This window comes from Plectropomus leopardus, chromosome 2, assembly GCF_026936395.1.
Source record: "Plectropomus leopardus strain MGB_pleo_1.0 chromosome 2, ASM2693639v1, whole genome shotgun sequence".
Taxonomy (NCBI): domain Eukaryota; kingdom Metazoa; phylum Chordata; class Actinopteri; order Perciformes; family Serranidae; genus Plectropomus; species Plectropomus leopardus.
This window is the reverse complement of record NC_142177.1, coordinates 10,997,357-11,020,069: the sequence shown is the minus strand read 5'-3', so window position 1 is coordinate 11,020,069 and position 22,713 is coordinate 10,997,357. Positions and strand designations below refer to the sequence as shown.

Here is a 22,713-nt window from a genome sequence, read left to right as displayed (position 1 = left end):
ACGATGATAAAATGGTCATTAGAGCCAAGGGGAACTGCGGAGTGAATTGACAACTCTCTGTGGGCTCTTCACTAAAAGTGACGCCATTCACATTTCATATATTTTACCCACTGTTCATATAAAAATACTGAAAAGGGCATCTTCACTGCTGCTGAGCTTACCTCATACTTGTTGGGTGCAACAAAATTGAGTGTCTCATCCGGATCATAGAGGACAGAGAAGGCCAACTCCAGCACCTCCTGAGAGAAGCAACGAGACAAACAACACACTCAGCGTCAGCAAAGAATGAAAGAACAGACGTGACTAGCATGTCAATAACAAACTATTGAAAATGATATTACCTTGTTTTGTTTCAGAGCACTTTTTTCTTTCATATGCGGGCAGTCCTTCCCGGTCACCACAGACTTGATGTCAGAGACAGGGACTAGGAGAACATAAAAGAAACTTAATTACTAGTGACGTTCATTAGGGTCAGCCTACTGACACATGCAGTCTGGTCTGCTAGTGAATGCTTCATTATGCTTGTAATGAAAAGAGTTGGGACATGGAGCAACTTGAAGTAAAAAAAAAAAACATGTCTTACTCTTGTCGCTGAGTAGCTCAAAAGGCACTTCACCCTGAGGTGACTCATCGAGGTCTCCATAGTGCAGCACTTTGTGATTCAGTGAGAGTCTGCAGAACCAAAACTTCTCTACAAAAGAGGCCAGGAACATAATGCTCAGCTGATGACCAACAACAGCAGCAGTGCTCCTTCAGTTGAGAAACAGCAAAGTGATTGTAGTGATACTGTATGTACCTTGCCTTCGGCGGTTCCCCAGCTTGCGGAAACAGCTCCCCTCACACAGCCGGTTGAGTCGCTGTTGCTTGATGAGCTCCAAGATCTCGGGCTGAATTCTCTCCCGCAGCTCACTGGAGAACCAACACAGCATGAGCAACTAGGACACACGCACAAGTGTACAATACTATACTGTTTCTTATACTTTGTTATATATTTACATTATAGGAGGAGACTGGAAGTCGTCCTGGCTCATTCTCTCTGACTGCCGCAGACGCAGAATCTCTGAGTAGTTGAGGCCTCGCAGTTTATTCTTCAGCTGGTCTAAAGACGACGGCTTCATCGCCAGAGCCCTGGTGATCTGCTCACGCACCACCTGCATCACCTGCTCAGGGTTTAAGTACACACACACATTACATAATGAGTGAGGAATAAAAAATTTTTAAAAAACTGTCAGACTTCCTAAATATTAACCCTTTGATATCAGCTCTCTTGTGCTTCTTTGAAATGCCTTTCACAAGTATTTAAACCTTTGAACCCTGAGCAAATTGGTGCGACTTCTTTCAAAGCATGGGGGAAAAGGCAGTGAGCAACTTGGTAAGAGATGATCTACAAATTGCAATAAATAACTAGATGTAGAAAAATATATATTTTTTTTTAATCTAGGAAAAAAATTACGTTTACGAATGATCAGAATTATAATTATTTAAAATCACTTTACAGCATTATTGTAATTTTTTCAGCACTTTTCCAGGTCATTGCTTTGTTTAATTTAATTTAATTTAATTTTTTATTTAATACTAATTTTCAAGTAATTTTCTTGTACTATTTTTTTTTTTTTAATTTTGGGTAATTTCTTCTGTCCTTGCTCATTGCCGTCTTCCCATGTTATGAAAGAAATCAAGACAAATTGCTCAGGTTTCAGAGGGTTTAGTGGTGATGGACATGTATGTTAGTATCATCAGTTGGCGGGTTTTTACTGCACGGGTTTTTAGTGAACTGTTAATACTGTTGTAGTTGTAATTCACAGATCCTCTGTTTTCCCCATTCAGAAAGTCATTTTTCTGACAGACATCATTCCCCATCGACAGGCATAAATATTTCAACATTCACTTGATGGTCCCAGGTTCTCTGTAACAACCTATTCCTTATCCTGCTAAATAAATGTCTGTATGAGTAGTAATCGATTTAAATGTGATCATCTGGACAAAGTACTTTGAATCAAATAGACAGCATTAGAAATATAACTGTCTTATATTATTTAAACCAAAAACCTTTCAGCTGTCTGCATCAGTGGGCTGCTCACCGCGAACAGCAGGATAACACAGTAGTTTTTAAATGCGTTTAAATATGAAGCTTGACATTACTCACATTCCTGCCAGGCAAACCTCAGTATGAATCCTTGCTCCAAGATTCTTAGTTATGCAGTTCATTTATTCAGACAGCATTTCTCTTTTTGAATTCTAACAGTTCAGTGCTGTGTCAGATGTAGCCATTTAATCTCTATCCAAGAGAGGATTTTATTCTATGACAATTTCAGCTCCGTATGTATCTCATATGTGAGTTTTCTGCCTTTGGTGGCAAGTGCACAATAAAAGTTGGGTCAAAGAGGGGAATTGGCATTATAAGTGATTTCAAACATCAATCTTATGTCTGGTCGACATTTGGCCTGTTACATTAGATCAAGTAATGTCTGACTGAAAACAATTATTATTATCTGCTGCAGTACAGATTTATTATTTGTGCTATATGGATCTGTGTTGATATTCATCTTGTTGTATCTTGTATCTGTCTCTCTTTTTTTTTTTAGTCAATCTGCGTCCCCTCTCTAAATTCAGACGTTTTGTGGGTCTGTGAATGCAGTTAAGGTGGAACTTATTATGATTTCTTTTTGTGCAGTAGTTTGAATTGTTTAACTCGCAGGGTGGCTAACTGATCTTTCCATCTAGTCAGAGCTGATTAGATCAACAAATGACTGGAGAAGCTGCTGCAAGGACGCGTAAAAGCAAACTTTTGGACTCAGTGCAATGAACAATTAAGTTTTGCTTTCACTGCACCTGACGCTCTGCTGCTCCGTCTGTGTGCAGAGCGCGCTCTGTGCTCTGAGAGTGTGGTGCCAGGAATAACTGAACGGTATATATATTCCTACAGTGCTCCGAATAATCAGTCTGGCTTTAAAAATATAAAATGAATACACAGCGCCAGATATTTTGATCGTGGCACACTGCCAAAAATAAATGTATGAGAGGAAACAAATAAAGATGACTGTGAGAGGGGTTTCCTCTCTGACCTTATTGAAGTCCTCAGCTGTGGCCCTCATCTCCTTCCAAGTTTTATTGAGCAGCTGGATGCAGACACAGAAGAACTCTTCCCATGCCCGATCATGAGTGAAGAACATGGGGTGGTAGTCATTGCAGCCCTCATTAGCTGAACAAAAGGAAACATTAAGAGGAAAAAAAATATAGAAAATTAGTATGAGAGGCATTTTCCTCACACATACGATCCTGGACTGGATTAATGAGTGTAATACCAGTGTTTCGGAGACATTTTAAGATTGTGGATTAACGGCCACACCACTTGTCAAATCAGGATCTACTTACGCAATTCTCCAACCTGCAGAATCTCGCACAACATTCGAGTTAGTTCGATTGCACACCGCCCAAAGGGACATTCATGCTTGTCCTCGCGGCTGCTGTTCTCCAGGACAATCTGTCATGAGAGAGAAGACATGTTAGGTGTGGCTGGCAGGTCCACATGTATGAGATGAGCTAAGTCATGCATGAGACCAAAACTAACCCTGATGTAAGTGTCCTGGTGAACCTTGGCGAGGTACAGCATGTTGTCCAAAGCCAGCATTCCCGGAGGAGTCTGGGTAAAGTCCATGGCTGGGTTCACATGGTTCTGCATTTGAAACAGAAGTAAAGCAGTTATTTTTTAAATGTAAAGGTTTCAATTCAAATCTATTTATACAGCTGTATTATAAAGGAAAGTGGGATCTGTGTTGGAGACTCACAGTGAAGCCCAGCATCTTATAGTCCTTGGTGTACATGGCCTTTCTCTTTTCTGTTCCAGTGGGGTCATTTTCTCCATCAAAAGCAATCCTACGCAGCTCAAAAATGATGTCTCTCTGAGTCTGAAACACAGCAAAGCCAACAACTGTTAAGTTTAGTTTATTTGCACATATAGGCACATAAAAAAGACAGCAAGAACTCAAAAAAGTTTGAACATTGTGCAGGAGGAGAATCTGCGTCTCCTGGGATGACAAAGGCGTGACCAGCCCTACTCTTGTAATTGGTTATTGCTTGTTTCCTTTCCGTGTTGTGCTGGTTAGGTTTAGGCAAGAAGAGTGGGATTGGTTAGGTTTAGGATGTGAATGTCAAGGTAAGCCAATCAGAGGCAGAGTAATGCAGGTTATGCCTTTGCCATTTTTAGGAAACAAGTAAAGGAGAGACATATGCCATAAATGGCTTATGAAAATACCACCTTGTTGAAAATATTATATTTAGAAAAAAAAGGAAAAACAAAGAAATGTTAAGAAGAAAGACAGAAAGAAATTACACAATTGATCACAATCAAGACAAAGCAGTAATATCAAACTGATTTTAAAAATGTACAATTTTACAGTAAGACAGATTTTGATTGTACGCTTGGTAGAGAAAAAACATCAGAAATTATGTTTCCACATGTATCTTCACTGTAAACAAGCACTGACAAAAACAAGTAGAAAAAAGTTAATTTTCCAGTCAACAATTAACAGCTGAAGGAGATCTGTCTATATATAGTATAAACTGAAAGAAGGTTACATCTGATTATTGGAACTTGTTTAGGATGCAGAATATCACTGTTCAGTTCGCCATGTTTGCTCATCTGAACATACAACAGATGATTTTATATATTCTTCTACATATAAAGGGCATATGTTGTGTTTCATTTAGTGATGTGGGAGAACGCTTTCACAGATTACATGGCATTAAGGGAACACACTGGCCAGTGACCTGCCAAACATAAACTTCATCACCCAAATGTTTACCTGGTCATTTGGATCCATTTTGGTCATCATTCGTTCTTCCAAAAGGTTGAAGGTCAACACCTGCAGCACATACAACTGATGTGCCATTTCTGCTTTGATTGGTCGATTCCCTCTGATCACATGCTAGAAAAGAGGCGCAGTTCAGAGGAGTTCACAGAAGCAATTTGTTTCTGCTGCAGTTTGTGCACAAAATCAAGTCACACAACACAAACACATCTAAATTGTTCTTCGGTGAAAGGAAACTAAAGGTGAGCCTAGAGCTGATAATGCTAATCATCTTCATGGACTGATTACCCTCCCTGCATAATACATGAAGTCATAGAAAACAATGTGGCATCATAAAAACGCTGTGAGAGTCCAACATTAAACCCGTTCTCATTAACAGAGTGCAAAATGCTGGAGCTGCTTCAGGACGTTTCCTTGCCCCGGAGAGCTGCAGCACAGCGTCCTCCTCACTCACATTCGCAGCCACTTCAGTCAGACACATCCAGAAGAGTCAGTGCCAAAAGTAATCATTTTCAGAGCAGATTTTTTTTTCCACTTCACGGACTTCATGCCATATCACATTTACTGGTTCTCAATCACAGCAACGCAACACAAGTGAGTAAGTCTTTACATTTTCAGAACTGGTAGTCCCTGGGAGGAAAGCTCCAGCCGCCCAAACACCGACTAACCCACACATAGCACAGTCTCAAACAACAATACTTTGTATACAGAAAGTTTTACAGTGTTTTAATAGTAACTACTTTCATACACGACCTCTGGGAGCTGCTTAAATGCTGTGCTCACACCTGGATGTTTCATAGCCGCCTGAAAGCTTAATGGCCAGTAAAGCAGAGTGAAAAAAGTCAGAAATACTTTCAGACTTTAATGTCAGACTTGATACTCACATTGAGGATGATGGATCGAAGGTGCTTCTGGGCCAAAGAGCTTGCCATTTCCTGACGGTGAAGAGATTCATTATTCAAATACAAAGGGCACATGAGGGAAAATGCTTTGTCAAGCTCAGTTCAGACCAAAGATTCACAATCTTTTACAACAATTCAGAGAAAAGTTGCGGTGGTGGAAAATGGCTTGTCTCAGCATCAACTCAAGCACGCTGGTGTCACCTGCCACTCAACTTGTCAAATCGCCATCAGCTGGTTTAAGAACATAAGGCATGTCATCTCTTTAAACAGCCAGGGCTTCAGGCCTGCTGATCGAGTCTGTATGCAGACGGCATGTTCGTATGCTGTGGCTGACAACAGCCCTCAGTCCCTGTCAAGCCCAGGTCCGTCTCATTTACATTCCTGCGGCTGCTGATTCATATGTCCATCTTTGTCCTCAGGATGTGCTGTGTCAGACTGTGGGTGGCTGCTGCTGCTCGATGTATGTTCACATGTCACATACAGATAGCTCACTCGATGACTGAGATATCGCGTTCACAAGAATGAGACAGATGCAAAGTCACAATGACCTTTTACCATCAAAATTCAAATCAGTTCATCACTGAGTCCAAGCAGACTTTCGGGCCAAATCTGAAGAAATTCCCTCAAGGAATTCCTAAAATATTGCATTCTCGAGAATGAGACGGATGCAGCATCACAGTGACCTTTGATTACTAAGATCTAATCAGTTCATCCATGTAGACATTTTTGTCAAATTTGAGGGATTTCCTTAAAGGTGTTCTTGTGAGAATGTGTTCACAAGAATGGGATGGATGTTGAAAGTAATGACAACCTGAAAACATAATACCTGAATGAGAAGTTAAGAACGGAAATACAGAGAGCTGTTGCTATGGAGACGATACACTGTCTTCTCTAGTCGCATTGGTCTGGCACACTGCAAGTAGTTGCTGCAAATCTTTGGTCTGACCTGGGTTTTACACAGCACTAACTCTACTCAAGTCCACCTACAGTAAATGTCAATTTTAGAGCAACACTCTGAAGCTACATTTCCATCACTGGTTTGAAACATTTGCCCTTCACCTCCTCTTCTGTAAAACATGACAACAATCTGTCAACACAGTCTGTCTGTCTGCTGCAGCAGCGAGCTGCTGCTCTATCTTTATTTGCATGGATTATGCAGTGGCTTTCCATCACACAGAGAGAGAAAGAGAGTGAAGGCTGTGGGGTGGAGAGGATGCTATGAGATGCTGAGGGATGTGTACTCACAGTGAGGTGCTGCTCCAACGGGTTAGTATACTCCTCCTACAGGTTGAGGGGAGGGAGGAGGGACGTGGGCGTAACAGCGATGGAAACAAAGAGTGCACACACATGGACAATGAGATACAGGGATACATCACCTGGCACAGCATGCAACGAAATAAGAACAGAAAACAACTTAATGTCAAATAAAAACGTTGAGCAGTCACAACATATAACTGCTTGAAAAGCCTCACATGTCCACCCCGTGTTTATTAGTTTATCTGACTGCTTTGGAGGGGATTTCACAAAACTAAGAGCTCTGAAATTCTATCAACCCACAGATGAAGAGATGATCTTTAGACCACCATTCATGCATTAAACACAGTGGTGTTCTGGTAGCGCCCTTAGTGGAGATGTTTATTATGTAACTGTGATCTGTTGAGGATTTTCTTCCCTGTTAAAAAAACAAAAAAAAAAAAAAAAACATCTGAACCAGAGAGACAACTCATCAGAGATGGTATGATATATTGGACTTTGATTTTAAGGTTATTTTCAAAAAGTTTCTTTCTTTAGGAAACTATTAAAACTGTATAAGCGTGAACAAAAATGCATAATTCTAAATTTTTGAGAGTACACTAACAGTTCTTTACTGTTAGTGATCAGCTCAACAATGCCTCAGCCACATACAGAATGTACTCTATGTCCCTCTGCTGTATTTATCTCCAAAGAACTGACTCAGTTCGCCCTCCAGTGGTTAAAATCAGCAGCTAGAGATGAATGCACGTTCAAGGACACCTGTCTGAACATACTGTACGTTATATGGCCAAAGATAAAGGAATAGTTACAACCCAGAACAAAATTAGGGCAAATACTCCCCCTCCTCTTCTCATAATGTCATCTAACTCTCCACCTTTACACCAACTCTCCCGCATTTTTCATCAGCACTTTCAAAACTGAGTGAGGATATTTTGAGGACTCTGGGAATATTTTACTATGTTAATAATTTCACAAGTAAAAATCAGACATCTCAACATCACTGTCGATATTTTGTGACATTTGGAGTGATCGAAATGATTATCACAAGAACATTTGTTCAAAGAGTTCAGACTAATACCTCCGTAGAATGGCCATTGTCCAGACCTATGTTAGCAACGGTTACTAAGCACGGGAGGCCTGTCGAGCTTTCGAGACAAGGGGAAACGGTGAGCATTTTTCTTCTTCTTTTTTTTTTTTTGCTTTTCTGAATTCAAAAACTCAAGAGGAGAAATGTCAGATATGGATTAACCCTTTGAGTCCTTGGAGTGACATCCCTTTTCTCGTGCTACATCCTGACACTTCTCAAGTATTTAAACATTTGAACCCTGATTTCTTTTGGAAACATGGGGGAAAGGCAAAGAGCAACTTACCATAAATGTCCCGCAAATAGCAAGAAAATATTGGAAATTATTATTTTTTTAAACAAAGGGTACATTTTTTCAGAGCTATAATTATAATTATCATAATTATATGTTAACGTTTTTACAGAATTATTAGCATTTTAAAGCAGTTTTTCATGTCATTTCCTTGTTTATTTTAATTGTATTTTTAAAGTTTCACAATCAAGCCAATTTGGTCAATTTTTGAAGTGTTAAACTGTGTGGAAGACTCAATCACAGCTAAATACACTAAGGATCAACAAAAGCTACTTTGTTTGCTCCAAGGTAAGATGCTAACAAGCTTAGCAAACAAAGACGGTTACATATTATTTATAAGTTGTTGTTTTTTTTAATTTCTATTTTAAGTTAGGTAGATGTTAATGATCTAAGGCTTTTTCTGCTTTAAACGAATGGAAAAGCAGGATAATTTAATTTTTCTAGCTATGGGCTAAAACACCTATTGGATAGGAGTCAAAACTAAACATTATCTTTATATAAAATAAAACATTGACTTCCTGCTGTTCAAGGACATTGTTGTTTGTTTATTTCTGTCCTTCAAGTCAATTGTTTATTGTCAGAGGACATAAAACCCTTGATTTATGGCCTCTTTATTCACAATACTCGAACGACAAATTATATTGTGAATGTAGCAAATTTTAGTCCTTTAGTACTTCTGTCTCTGATATTTTAGAACATCCGCATTGGAAATGTGCTATTACTTCTTTTAGAATATATCCTACTGATATCTCTGAAAAGGCCACGCTAACATGCAGGGTGTGAAAGCTTGACAGGCTTGACAACAGTAATCAAAGGCAGCGGGACTTAGAAATGGGTCATTTATTAAAAGAAGAAAAATCCATTATGACTACCATTAATGTGGCTTTTTTCTTCATAAATGTATTTGTAGGCACTTGTATTCTCTGTATTTCCTTTGAACACCCCCCGTCTTTTTCCTGCATATCTCCAGCTCTCACGTCATGAAGTATAGAGTGCCCCAGGGATGATATTTTTCTGTAGGCCAACCCGGAAACTAACATCACCCTGGTTCCCTTGTCAAAAAGCCAATGGGGCTCTGTGGTAACAAACATTTATGATACTTAAACACTTTGTTCAGCAAGGTAACCTTCACGAATGAACACCGCTTTCAGGATCTTAAAAAGTTGTTGCTAAGCTACTAAAGCCATGTTTGGTGCGGATCGGCTTGATGACGTTCTGTAGTCTCATTTAGCCACTTGTTAGTAACCATCTTTATCAAGACACATAAAAGCTTCAAAGTTTACAAGTGGGGTTTTTACAGATGTATTTTATGTCACAAAACAAAACATGAAAGTCTCTTCAGCTTGAGTTAAACACAGACCATATTTAAGGCTTCTAACCTAAAACCCTTTCAAACAAACAACTGACCTCAAGACAAGGGAACCGAAGGTGCTGAAATGCTAACAGATTTAGGACTCATTCTTAGGGCTCGCCATTATTACTTATTTGAGTGTTGATTTTTTTTTTGAAGAAGAAGAATTTAGTTTGTGACAGATGAAAAAAAAAACATGTCAGCTGTAACTTTTTTTTCTTTGGGGTTGGAAATATATTCTGGAAAACACAAAATAACTAAAAAGATAAATCTTTTAAGTTAGTTGTAAATATGGTATTGAAATTATACAGTACTTTGTGACACATATTAGACTGCTCACAGTTGCAGTATTTTATTTGTTATACTTAAATAAGATTTTGTTGTGCTGTTGGATGTAATGGGTTTTTGTTGAATTTCGTTCTCTATTTTGTATTTTCCTCCAATTTAATTGCCTAAATACAGCATTACTTTCTAGGTCTAGTGTAGGATTTACAGTGTTGTTTATCCATGGTAAAAAAAAGTAAAAATACTTAAACAACACATACAAATCAAATTTCAACATGTAGAACTGTATGTATGAATTAAAAGAAGACACACACATAGGACAAGTGAGCATGTATGACACAGGATGAAACGCTGCAGTATGCCTATGCACTGTGTGCGCTGAGACAGAAGTTATCCCTGCAGGGTGAGCGGAGCATGGACAAATGAGACTTTAGGACAGTGATGAGTAACACATTGGACAGACATCCACGGAAGCACTCGCTCCTTTAGTCTTTGTACATTTGGCTGTGCTACAAAGATAATTCAGAAACAGGATGCATCTGTTTGGGACATTTCTGTCTGACTCTGTGAAATCAAACGGAACTTAATGTCATATTTTGGTATATTTGGATGTTATATGAACAATATTTCATGCCACATTTGTTAAATCCTGCCTACACTGCTAACACTGCCAGATTCCACTTAATCATCTCTGTGGATTTTTTCACCCTCTACTCTCCATTATAAGCACATTGGCTGGCATCAGGTCCAATGTTTGAGTTTAATAGAAATAAACAGTTTTCCCTGAATATAGCCGACAAATGAATCCATAATTACTGCACTCTGCTCGGATCCTGTCCCAGCTCTTTGTCTGTTTGGCACAAACAGTCATCCCTCAGTTGGCCCACCTCACTGAGCTATTCTGAAATAACTGTAGCATAACAAATGTGCAAACTTCAAAGGAATGTGAGTACTATTTTGAGTGAGTGTGTCATTACAGCGGTGACTGTCAGACAGAATCCTGACAGCTGGCAGACAGACGTCTAATTCGTGAGATTAGCTTTAGTAACTCGCACACTGCTGCAAACATCAGCAGCCAGGGTGAGGCAATATCTGCAGCTCTCTGACACCAAAAACATGATGCGACTATTATGAATCAATGTCAGTCTATTATGCATGAGTGGCTTTTTTTAGAGCGCAACGTGAGGATGGAACATTATTAGTATTCCAGCTATGTCTATCTTTTATGCATATTCACTCCTTTTCTCTGACACAGTGCTCTGTGCTGTGAGTGCTTGGCACTGACCTGCCGTCTGTCCTCTGGTGCCTTCAGGAAAAGAGCATTGATGAGGGCGATAGCGTAGGTTTGAATCTCCTGGTTTGACCTGAAGGAATATCAACCAACGTAACAACCAGTTAGAAGCTTCGTGCTCCGCAAATCTCCACGCAGAATTAAAACTACAGACTAACAGCTATGCTACATAACAATTAATCACATTGTTTAATCTCTATCACTACTAATACTTAGGATGGGTGCAGGATTTGTAGAAGCCCCTTTTTCAACAGTTTTGAATGATGAAAGTGTTTATTTTGTTATACAAAAAGTAAGAAGTATGTTGGGAATTTTAAAAGTCACTGGCAATATCTTTATGACCCAAAAAAAGACCAAAACCAACAATGAATGGATCCTACTAATAAGTATTACCTAATATAGCTTGTGCCTTTGTGCCACAGAGCTACATTGTTGTCGAGAAGCTATTACAAAACAAATCTTACAGCTACACTGTTACACTGAGTGACGTGTTCTGTAATAACAATTAACATGGGTATATTATGTTATTTTTGGCAATCCCACACACGGTTCTGATGCTAGAAATACTCACTCCAAGTACCAAATGTGTCGATCAGTAGCTGAAAGTAGTCCGTAACATGCACTTTTTGCTTCTGATTAAGTAACACTTGTTAAAATCTTACAGTTCCCTGCTGTTTTAGGAACTTCCATACATGGAGTGTGCATGTGAGCTGTTTCTTAATACTGGAGCGCTTTTACATATAAATAAATGACTGGTGCATTCAAGCACTTGCCAAATGAGTTCACACGAGGCTGATTAGTCAAAATGCCACCAAGGACAGCTCTCTGTATCACACAGTAGTTGTGGTGTTTGTAGCCACTTTCCCCACAGTAGCACTCCGAAAGTGATGTGTTTCATGTCAACCAGCAGATGGAAAAGGCAGCAGAGATTAGTTTATTTCACATTTACTGAGTTTTGTTTTTTGTTGTATTTATCTGTATGACACTCCTTCTGGTTTTATTTCTTCAATGTGTCCTTCTGATACTATGTATTTGAGTTTGACATTAATATTTTATAAAAAATTAAATGAAAGGAAGTTGGGAGAGATCACAACAATGGAGCCAAGCCCTAGGGAACAGTTGCAGGATTGAAGCCAGTTTGACATAGTTGAATTACATTTTTCGGTACCTGGTACTATGGAGCCCAAAAAACGTATCCCCAAAGACTTACAGTGCCAAAGAGACATCTGCAAATCATTTTATACATTTTTTTAGTGTCAAAACTCTTTCCACAATCATAGTTTGATTCATTCAGTCCAATAACATTTGGAAAGTCTAGAAGAACCAAACAATTTAATCATTTTATCCCCATTCAACTTAGCGGCGGGCTAAACTAGAAGTTAGTCTCTTGTGCACTTGCTGTATAAGCTACACAATGTGAAAGATTCGGGTAATATTACACCAGGAAGGTCGAAATATTTTACCGTGCCACTGAGCAACTTTAGTAAGCATGAACGGGGAACAGGAACCCACCTCAAACGCTTTATCCTATTGTCTTTGTACATCCATGGAAGGGGCAACGGCTCCTGCAGCGTAAAGCTAGCTAGATTAAAGACTTTTTAAGACTTTTTTAATGTCACTCAGAGTTTAAGACCAGTTTTACAATAAACAAAAGTGACTTTTTTAAAAAAAGAACAGAAATCTATTATTTAGGGTTAGGGACTATTTTGTCCCAATTTTTTACTTTTTCCGTCTCATAGCGAAGCCGTCGGTAGGACAAAACTTGGAAAAACCTGGCGTTTGATGGTAAGTTTTCTTGGCAATTTTTTGTATTTCTACTCTATATTACAATTTTTCATTTCAACATCAGAAAAAAACAATTCATAAAATCCTTCTCTCCAAGTCTTAGCATTTTCAAGATGTTTGAAAGATTGATTTAAGACATTTTAAACCCACTTAAGGCCTTATTTTTAGATTAATTACTTCAATGCCTTTTAAGTCTTTTTAAGGATCCGTGGGAATCCTGAGACAGGAGTATGGGAAAAGCTATCGCGGAAAATCCGCAAATGCGTCCAAGAAAATTTTCTGTAGTGGATGAGAGAGAGCTACTGCATTGTTGTTGGTTTTGCTTTTTTTTCCATGGGATTTGTTGACAATAACAAAACCACACCAGCCTCTGTGTTTGATTGGGGTCATCTAAACATCCTGAACTCACCCTTAAAATAAAGCCACAAGCCAAATGTTGCAGCAAATTTCTAATATTTCATTTCCTAAGTTACCCCAAACTGCTACATTCACTCATCTGCCCCCCCATTTCAGAGTGCGGGACGCCCCTGTGCGTGTGTGTGTGCTCACACTTGCAGGTGCCCGATGAGCTGTCCCACGGTGATCTCCTGAGCCACCCGATGGTAAAGGCTGTGGCTGTTGAGGACCATGCTCTCGAGGATGGCCAGAGAGCGCTGCAGGATGGACACGTCCACCATCGGCTGGTTCACATAGCCCGCAATCTGAGTGAGCACAGATGAGACCAAGAAATATGAAGACTCTTTTACATCATCGACGATGTGCTTCTGAGTCAATTCCACAAGAGCTTGTGATCCTTCTGAGATTAAAATCATGAAAAGCAAAGTTCCCACTACTTATGAAAATGTCTGTACAAGAAAACGAAATCAGTAGTACAGAAAGTTTTCCCTGGTGACTGAGAACACAAAGTTTTCAGAGGAAAACTAGTCACATACTGTACACACTGAAGGAGATGAAGTAATGTGAGGAGTTGCTAGGCAACGGCACCCACTCATTGCCGGCATGTAGGAAGAGAGGTTGATGAAGTAATTAAATAAAAGCGTATGAATAAAAAAGGAATTAAAAACAGGCAGACCTTGAAATATTAGAACAGTGTGCATTTGTCCAGTAAGCTCTCTGTGAAACTAATGTGTCAGATGAATTGCTCCTTTGTTGGAGGAGGTACCTGTTTGATGAAGGAGAGGGAGATAAGGTCCCAGGACACAATGCCGTGATCCATTAGCTCCAGGAAAGCAGTGAGAGTGAAGGCCAGCATTTCACCGAAGCTGAGGGCAGCAGAGAACAGTCAGAGGCCCTTTAGCATCGTAAAGAGGTAAAAACATCATTGATGTCAGAGAAACTATATTTGTGCTCACTGTGTGCCACTCTCAACAAGACGTGCCAGCGTCCCAATGCCCTCCATATTGATGAACTCTGCGGCAAAGGTTGGGTCTGCAGAGAGCTTAGCGAGCTCTTTTAGAGCCTCCAGACGAGCGTCGATACCGTGGGACTGGATCCTCTCCAGGAGCTGACGAGCAGCACGAGCCTGACAGGCACAAAAAACATAACTTTTATGATAAGTTGGTTCAACAACCAGTCAGTGAATAATGATTCGAAAGGCTGTGCCTCAGGTCAAGACCTGTGCAAAAATACTCTGGAATGGTTTGTTGTTGTATCTGTAGGTTTCATGTATTGACGCACTGTCTCCATATACATTCAGTGTTATATAAATATAAAGTCTGAGGGAAATGTTACACACAGCTTTCTATGTTGTCACCCAACACTGGGTGCCAGAAGTTAAAGGTGCAATGCATAAGATATAACCAGAAATTTGAAAAAGCAAGAAAAGGAGCACTTCGAACGAGCTCGATAAACGAGCATGAAAAGTAGCAGGTTTGACATTACGTGAAAGATGTCTACCTATTGTGTTGCAAGTAGATATCTAGTGAAATGACCATGCTAACCAGTTATCTGAGCCTGTCCTGTATTGTAATACCACTTGTAACTCGAGAGCTGATAGTGAGTAATGTACAGTCTGCCCTCGGTCTAACACGAGTGGATGAAGAAGTAGAGCTGCCCCAATGGATGTCAATGGGATCGAATGATTGGACAAATATACGGCTATTGGTGATTGGCTGGTTGTTTCTTGGGGGCAGTTTTTGCTAACTTATTTTCCTAATTTATTGGTCTGCCTCTGAAGATGAGTGAGAAATGCTGCTCAATGGCAGCGAGAGACAGCAGGGAAAACAGTCTGTAGAGGCAGCATATTTTCATATTTCACTCAATGAATTGAGTCTAGAATGTTAGAGTTTATCAATATTAAGAGCTTATTCATTTTAGAGTTTATTTTGACTAAATCAAAGTTGATGATTGTTGGACCAGTGGAAATAGTATGTAAGACAGTTTTGGTGAGTTTTATTTTGCTTCTCTCGATTTAACAAGGCAATTAAGTTCTGCTTGGTTGAAGACAGAAACTTAAATTCAAAGGTTGAATTTTTCTGTTTAATAGAGAAAGCAGGTGTAAGAATGCTACCTTTCAAAAAATGTGATCGTATTTATTTTTTTATAAAACTAAAAAAGTTACAAGCTTGTACTAAGTGGCTTGGAGCTGAAATGTTGCTCCCCGTTACTTTGGAGCACACGGTGGTCAGGCCCCTCTAACTTGCTTCAGTCTTTTTGCATTTCAAGGAAACTTTTAGCTGTGTCGAATTCATTTGATAAGACTATAATCTGTGAAAAGCAGTGCGAATCATACGATTTATGTGACGGCAGGTGAAGTGTCACAACAGCCTCAACTCAACAAGGTTAACAAAGCCTGTGTTATATAAATTGTCCTGCTCTATTATTGTTTTGTGTTTAAAGGACTAAAAAAGGCTAGCAAGAGAATTTGAAAATAAAACATCAAAGGCTCTGTTGATGGGAAAACAAATGCATAGCATGACAACATGCACTTCTATTTTGATAAGTCAAAGTTGACACAGGAAGTCCACCAAGAAAAAGACATGTCATAACAAATATCACAATTTTTCCCTGAACAGAACAGCCTCGGCGAGTTGGTTAGAGTTTTGTTATGTGTGTTTTTGGTCGGCGAAGGCGTGAGGTGCACCCACAGTGCCCTTGGGAGGAAGGGTGGGATTAGGAAGAATATATTATCATACATTATTATTGAGTGTGTTGGAGGCTGCTATCAACCATGGCAAATCACATCAACCCCCTTTCATCCTTTTAAAAGCATTTTCTCCCACCATCAAGTACTGACAGTCAGGTTATGGAGTACAGACAAGCGTGAGGAAATTTGTGGGACACAAAAAGTTTGCCTGCACAAAAGCAGAGTTTGATGTTCATGTGTTAAGACCTTTTCAAGGCAGCACAAAATAAGATTTAGAAAACTGGGCGAGGGGCAAAAATACACAGCAGTTACTCATTGTACAAATAGCTCGCTGTTTCTTATTTTAAGGACTTTTCAATTTCAAAACTTCCTAATAAGGACACGACTGAAAAGGAATAAACAAAGATGGCTCACAGGAGAAATGGCTAACCGAAGGATGGTCCCGTTCTTGATTTCACCGCGGCTCTATAAGATAAGAAAAGAACAAGTTTCTCCAACACTAATTTACATGCCATCATCACAAGATTAGGGAGATGAAAGTGAAGCTCACCTGCTCAGTGATATAAAGCTGAGGGCCATCAGCATAACGCAGAGCAAACTGCTCAGAGCCTGATAAAGACCAGCTGAGGACAAGGACAGAGAGAAGAGGGAAAATTCATTAGTTCAAGTGTTAGATACCAACTACAGACGCAGTGGGACATGAAGTAAACTTGTTGAATGTTTAATGCAGCATACTCCAGTATGCAGGAACAAAATGTTTTTGAAAGTCCGATTTCTCCCCGCAGCAGTTGTAAGTGGAAAAACTGAGAGATTGTGGAGGAGAATTATTCAGTGGGTGTTAACAGTAAAGTGCAAAGAATTCTGTGTTTCAAATACAAAAAGGAGGCAGTGGGTAGATACAGCCAAGAGGTGGATGGGTGAGATATTTGCAATATTCATCACTAAAAGTACTCGACAAAAGAGCAGGTAGAAAACACAAAGGCAGCGGTGAAGCACAAAATCACATATTAAGACACAAGAAGACGGGATGACTGAAAAAACATTGTTCAGAGCTTATATCGCGTGAGAACCACTGGATTACAACTGCACAACTGTGACAGGACTGGGCACGACGAGTTTAACAGCTGCCTTTCTCTGATATGGTTATGTCATAGAGTATTAAAATGTGCAGGAGTTATACTTACCCATCACATACTTCCCGTATTATTGAGGACAAAGGTCTTTTCTACAAACAGAAAAAAACATTGAAAACATATAAAATGACAAGTTTACAACAATGTTTACATCCACAGAGCATTTCAGTTTTTGCCCTTATTCCAAAAAACACAATATTCCTACAACAATGTTTATATGGCTGATGAAAATGAATATTCCAATATACTACTGTTTACATGCAGCCCTGCATGCTTCAGTGAGCGTACCCTAACATGACGTTAATTACATCAAAATAGGAAAAAGTGAAACTGCTGGAGCAGCTTGTGCCATTTTGCTTCTTTGCGTCAAAACAGGGTTTTTTTCAAAGTATGGTGATGGACTTGTTGCATGTGGTAAACACATACTCCTTTCATTCCTTCAACCAACTTCTTGAAAAGGTCTGCAGTGTGATATTTGTGTATATCCAAAAACTGTTGAAATTAAAGTCTTTCATAATGTTTAAAAGTAGGTGTGTTTCTTCTTCCGACAAGAAATGTGCGTTTTACTTTAAGGCATGCATCTCTACCACGGCCCTGCAAACTGTTGGAGAGTTGATATGTATACAACGTATCAAATGCTTCACTTTTCTTGCTTCACAATTCAGAATATTCAAATGCTGTTTATCATCCATATCAAAGTCAGAATATTGTTACATTCAGAATAATAGTGGATTATCAGTATGCATGTAAATGTAGCCAATGAAAGCTTGTGGAAGAGCAGATACTTTTATAAGCAAAATTATATCTCCCAAAACTAGGGATGGGGATCAAAACACGGTTCGATTTAGGACCTGGTTCCGCTTTTTTCAAACCCGAAAACTGATAATGATTGAGCTTATCGATACTGCTATCGAGTCCCGTGGGTCCTATAACGTACTATTACATCTCGAGTCGAGTAACGTCCTATAAATCCAATCACAAATCCAATCCCATCAGCAGGATAGATAGCTAGCTAAATAAACAAGGCTGCATGAGGTTTCATTGTATCAGAACTCAATCACAGAGCCATCATACGCCTCGCATGGACGATAGACAACGAGCCGGATCACCCCCTCAACCCACACTTCACACTGCCGCCATCTGGGCGCAGGTACAGGACTCTGAGATGGAGGCGGGCACGCTTCAGAAAAAGCTTTGTCCCTTCTGCCCTCTCCGCACTTCATAATCTCCCCCCCTAATGTTGATACTGCTCCTCCTGGGCCTGTGACTATGTTGTCTGCTGTCTTGTTTTATAGGGATGTCTTTCGTTGTCTGGGGGTGTTTTGTTTGTTGGTGGGTACGGGCGGTTGTATTCATGTAGTGTTGGTGGGTTCGCTGATGGTTGTATGTATGGACAGACCGTGAAAAAGAATTTCCCATGGGATAATAAAGAATATCTATCTATCTATTGTGATGTGTTCAATGTTGGCTCAGTAAAATAACTATTAGGCAAAGGTAAAGAAAACATCATCATGAGGTGTTCAAATGTAACATCAAGGAAAAGATAATTTAGTTTTTGGTGAGAAACTACAAGTACAGTTGTTTGGTGAGAAATTTGTTTTCCCAGCAATATAAAATGGATAGTAGAGATGGAATTACAACCTGTTTAACGTCGTATCACGAGCTCTGATCAGCTTATAACACATAATTAAAACTACTGATGACAAAAAAAATGTATATGTAAATATATAAATCAGAAAAGTGGCCTTGCCTTTCCACCAAATAACAGAAAAGTATCTATAGTGGTATTGAAAAAGACTCAGATCAAAAATGGTATCAAAATCAATAAAAAATAACAATCCCCATCCCTACATAAAAAACTATTATTCATGACAGGCCTTTTTATTTTGACAACCATTAAGGTACTTACCTGTATTTTGTAAAACTAAAACACATCTTAGCATCACTAGTACCTTTTATAATCACAACTAATTAAAGCACAGCGTCCCCATTTAATAATCAACCTACTTTCTAAAGCCGCTAACAGCAAGCAGGGGTAGAATTTTTAGAGGCAAATAAATACAGACCTGGTCCATCTCTATAAGCTGAGCATTAGCTCCAGGCCATTCAATAGCCACCTTCACGATGTCGGCTGGAGGCGGCATGGCTGTCTTTACGCAGCACCCTGCAGAGGAAAATTTTTAAAAATGGTGTCATCTTTTGTATAACTTCACCTGATAGGCAGTATTTGGGTTGATAACACCAGCTGTTTGAACAAATCTTCCCTCACTTAAACACTGAATTATGTTTAAATGTGACACAGATACCATTAAAATGCTTAATAGTGAATCATGTTTGACAGCTCACCTCTTCAGAACATAAGTATTGTTTCACTGTCATAACTCAGTGCTTTCCTATTTCTGCGCTCCCACAGCAAGTCAAAATGTTTAGACTCTAACCGGATAAAAACACTATTGGTTTCAGTCTGCTGTTTGATTAACTTGAGAGTGATATGAACAAAAGGTTGTACATCACCTAATGGAGAAGTGTTGAGGGGGTCAATCACTCTCACAGCTCTGCTGCAGAAACCACTGAGTCAGCTCCCCTGTGAACACACAAACCCACACAGCAGTCATGTCAGTGCAGAACCTTGTTTTCCTGCAAGCCCAAAAGCTCAGCTCGCTCCATCCCTGCATTTTCTCTCCTCTGAACTGAATCTGTCAGTGAGCAGATCAATAAGCATGACTATTTTACAAAACCACCCCCATACACACACACACACACACACACACACACACACACACACACACACACACACACACACAGATCTTGCCTGGGGTGAGCCTTCTGCCTACGGGGCTCTGGGTTTGCTGTGCTTAGTTGCCCTTGACATGTTATTATTTCCAATAAATATGCTGAATATCATTTGTTACGCATTTCTTTACCAACTTTTTTTTTTGACATTTTACTTTTAAGTGGCCAACTAAAACAATTTTCTTCCAATCGTTGTGGCATCATGGACAGTTTAAAAAAAAGATAGCACTAGTTTCTGTTGTGAAGAAATAAAAAAAACCACAACTTAATAAGCAACACAACTCTGTTGTGGGGGTACATATAGAGTCTGACTTCTTTATCATCAGCCAGTTTTACCTCATCACAGATACATGTTCGCCGATAAGTGAAGAAATCACGATATTGAAATGCCATCGATTTGTTTTAGTTCCCTCAGAAATATCTTCCTCACAACAGACAAATTTACGGTATGATCAGTTAAAATACTGTTATCAGGTTGTTTAAAAGAACGGAGTGTAAGATTTAGGGGGATTTAGTGAAATCCAGTGCTAAGGAATACAGATTGCCAGCTCAAACTTTTCCTGATTAGAATTCCTTCAGTGTTGGTTTAGGAGGTTTTTACTGGCAGCAGAATTATCTGCAGAGGTATCTTCCTCTCCAAAACAAACAAACCAGGTGATTAAAACTGGTAAAAACACTGAAAAAAAGCAGAATCACGCTACAAATTAGTGGTAAGACAGGCCATTAGCCTAGCACCTGCTAATGTATGCTCACCTATTTTCATTAATAACTTTTAATGCAGACGTTCGGGAGATTTTTACCAGGTAGCCGAATTATCTTCCTCTCCAAAATAAATGGATCTGGTCATTTAAACCAGTAAAAATGCTGAATAAAGCAGCTTTACATTTAAAAAAAAAAAAAAAAACAAAAACAATAAAGGTGCTTTTGCCCCAAACTATGGTGGCCAATCCAAAACATAAAAACAGACAACAATGCAAAAAAATGCAGAAAATCACGAAAAAAGCAAATGGCCCTATACTAAGTCAGTGTTTAGTTTGCCTACTGTAGACCCATGGCAGTGAACAGCAATCTCTATAGACGAGGACCTGCTTCCTGTCTACATATAAACAGCTCATTCTAAGGTGACCAAACCCAATCATTCTTATTTACAAGCGATCATAAACTAAAGAAAATACTTATTATATCATATTCCATCTCTGTCAATATATGCTCCACACACTGGACCTTTAAACTCTCATACTGTACAGGTATATAGCTATCAGCCTCAAAATCCCAGTATCAGTTCAGCTCTAGAAGAATGTGAAAAAAAATACCATCAGTATCCCTATTTGTTATTGTAGCATTTGTTAAAACAGGGTCCACAGATTTATTAGTGTCCCCTGACTCTCTTTCCATTGTGCATTTGAGGAACGAATAAATGAATTCACAAATAAATCATATGTACAGCAGCATGCCCCAAATGCTGTGCAGAAACAGCTACACTCAGAACAAAATGAAGTATAACTGTCTGGCCATCTGCTCTCAAATGACATTTTATTGCCAGCTCTCATGAAGATCACATATTTATACTAATCCAATTTTACAACTGTTTAATTTACATTGTTAAAAAAAGCACACTATTATTTATCAAGCTAATTTTACTAGCCACATTACCTCACCTTTAATACTTTATTTTGCTGGCACGCTGAGGCTGTTTAAGTAGTCTCATTATTTGCTCTACAATTCAAGAAGAAGAGAGACGTGGCAGCAAGTGGTCGTTGGCAAAAGAAAGAGATTTCTCTCTGCTCTGACATGAAGTGAGCATGAAAAGCCGTCTGATGGACTCTGCTGGTGATTGGAAGTCAGCGGTAAAAGCAGAAAAAGACACTGCTGTTCACCAAATGGCTCTGTGCATTCCGGGTGCTTTGTGGATATAAAACACTTTGTATGGCTTAAAGCTGCTCGTCTGAAAAGAAATCTTTATCACCACCAAACTGTTAGTTGTGAAAACAACCCTGAAACAGCCTGAATCAACAACCGTCTTCCCAAGGTTTACAATACAGTTCCAGCACTGCAGCAAAGTCTTTGTTCGTCTGATTCTATAAATATGTTCACCTGTCAGCGTACGTCAACAAAGGCTCTGACGTCTGACACTGTCATCCTCTGATCATCCGTAAAATAAAGGATCGTCTGCTCTTAAACATAAGTTTTTTCTTTTGAAACTCGGTTGTCGGTGCATCACTGCACGGCAGCTGCTGGTTCCGCATGAGGAAGACATCTCAAAGTTGAAATAAAAATTTTAGCTGTGGTACTATAAATAATAAGCATGCCCGGATCCTTTCATCTCAGTTACTTTGTACCACGGGATCATTGCATCGCATTCTGCCACTTAATTTGTCACAAATTAGAGAGATCAACAGACTGAGGTCGGGTGATGTATATGTGATAAACATCACAACAACAAAATAAGTTCTGCAAGAGACACGGAGTGAAAACTGCCAATTAAATTCAGATTCCAACCAGACATCTGATGGAGAGGCCGCACCGCCTCCGCATCGTCAAGCACACTGCCCGTCACATCACATAACGTGTGATCTCTCAACCCTTCATGAAAAGTTTCTTCTTGCCCTTAAAAAAAAAAAAACATAGGGAGAATGTTTTCCACAAG

The 22,713-nt window shown here is 39.3% G+C and overlaps 1 protein-coding gene across 4 annotated transcripts in view; it reads right to left on the bottom strand.

Moving 5' to 3' along the window:
* elmo2 (engulfment and cell motility 2) overlaps positions 1 to 22,713 on the bottom strand; it is a 32,575-nt gene that overhangs the window by 5,606 nt on the left and 4,256 nt on the right. The window contains exons 2-22 of one of the 4 annotated variants that reach the window (XM_088084961.1): positions 19,788 to 19,857; positions 19,340 to 19,437; positions 17,325 to 17,365; positions 16,691 to 16,763; positions 16,555 to 16,605; positions 14,408 to 14,577; positions 14,218 to 14,317; positions 13,605 to 13,756; positions 11,265 to 11,343; positions 6,959 to 6,994; positions 5,696 to 5,746; positions 4,806 to 4,928; positions 3,789 to 3,908; positions 3,572 to 3,676; positions 3,376 to 3,484; positions 3,066 to 3,202; positions 997 to 1,160; positions 797 to 909; positions 584 to 691; positions 342 to 424; positions 162 to 239 (exon numbers count right to left, since the gene is read on the bottom strand). In XM_088084961.1, coding sequence (XP_087941087.1) covers positions 162 to 239; positions 342 to 424; positions 584 to 691; positions 797 to 909; positions 997 to 1,160; positions 3,066 to 3,202; positions 3,376 to 3,484; positions 3,572 to 3,676; positions 3,789 to 3,908; positions 4,806 to 4,928; positions 5,696 to 5,746; positions 6,959 to 6,994; positions 11,265 to 11,343; positions 13,605 to 13,756; positions 14,218 to 14,317; positions 14,408 to 14,577; positions 16,555 to 16,605; positions 16,691 to 16,763; positions 17,325 to 17,365; positions 19,340 to 19,417 — 1,971 coding nt within the window. In that variant the 5' untranslated portion in view covers positions 19,418 to 19,437; positions 19,788 to 19,857. The remainder of the gene's footprint in view (positions 1 to 161; positions 240 to 341; positions 425 to 583; positions 692 to 796; positions 910 to 996; positions 1,161 to 3,065; positions 3,203 to 3,375; positions 3,485 to 3,571; positions 3,677 to 3,788; positions 3,909 to 4,805; positions 4,929 to 5,695; positions 5,747 to 6,958; positions 6,995 to 11,264; positions 11,344 to 13,604; positions 13,757 to 14,217; positions 14,318 to 14,407; positions 14,578 to 16,554; positions 16,606 to 16,690; positions 16,764 to 17,324; positions 17,366 to 19,339; positions 19,438 to 19,787; positions 19,858 to 22,713) is intronic. The other 3 variants (XM_088084969.1, XM_088084980.1, XM_088084987.1) reach the window with 3 other exon arrangements.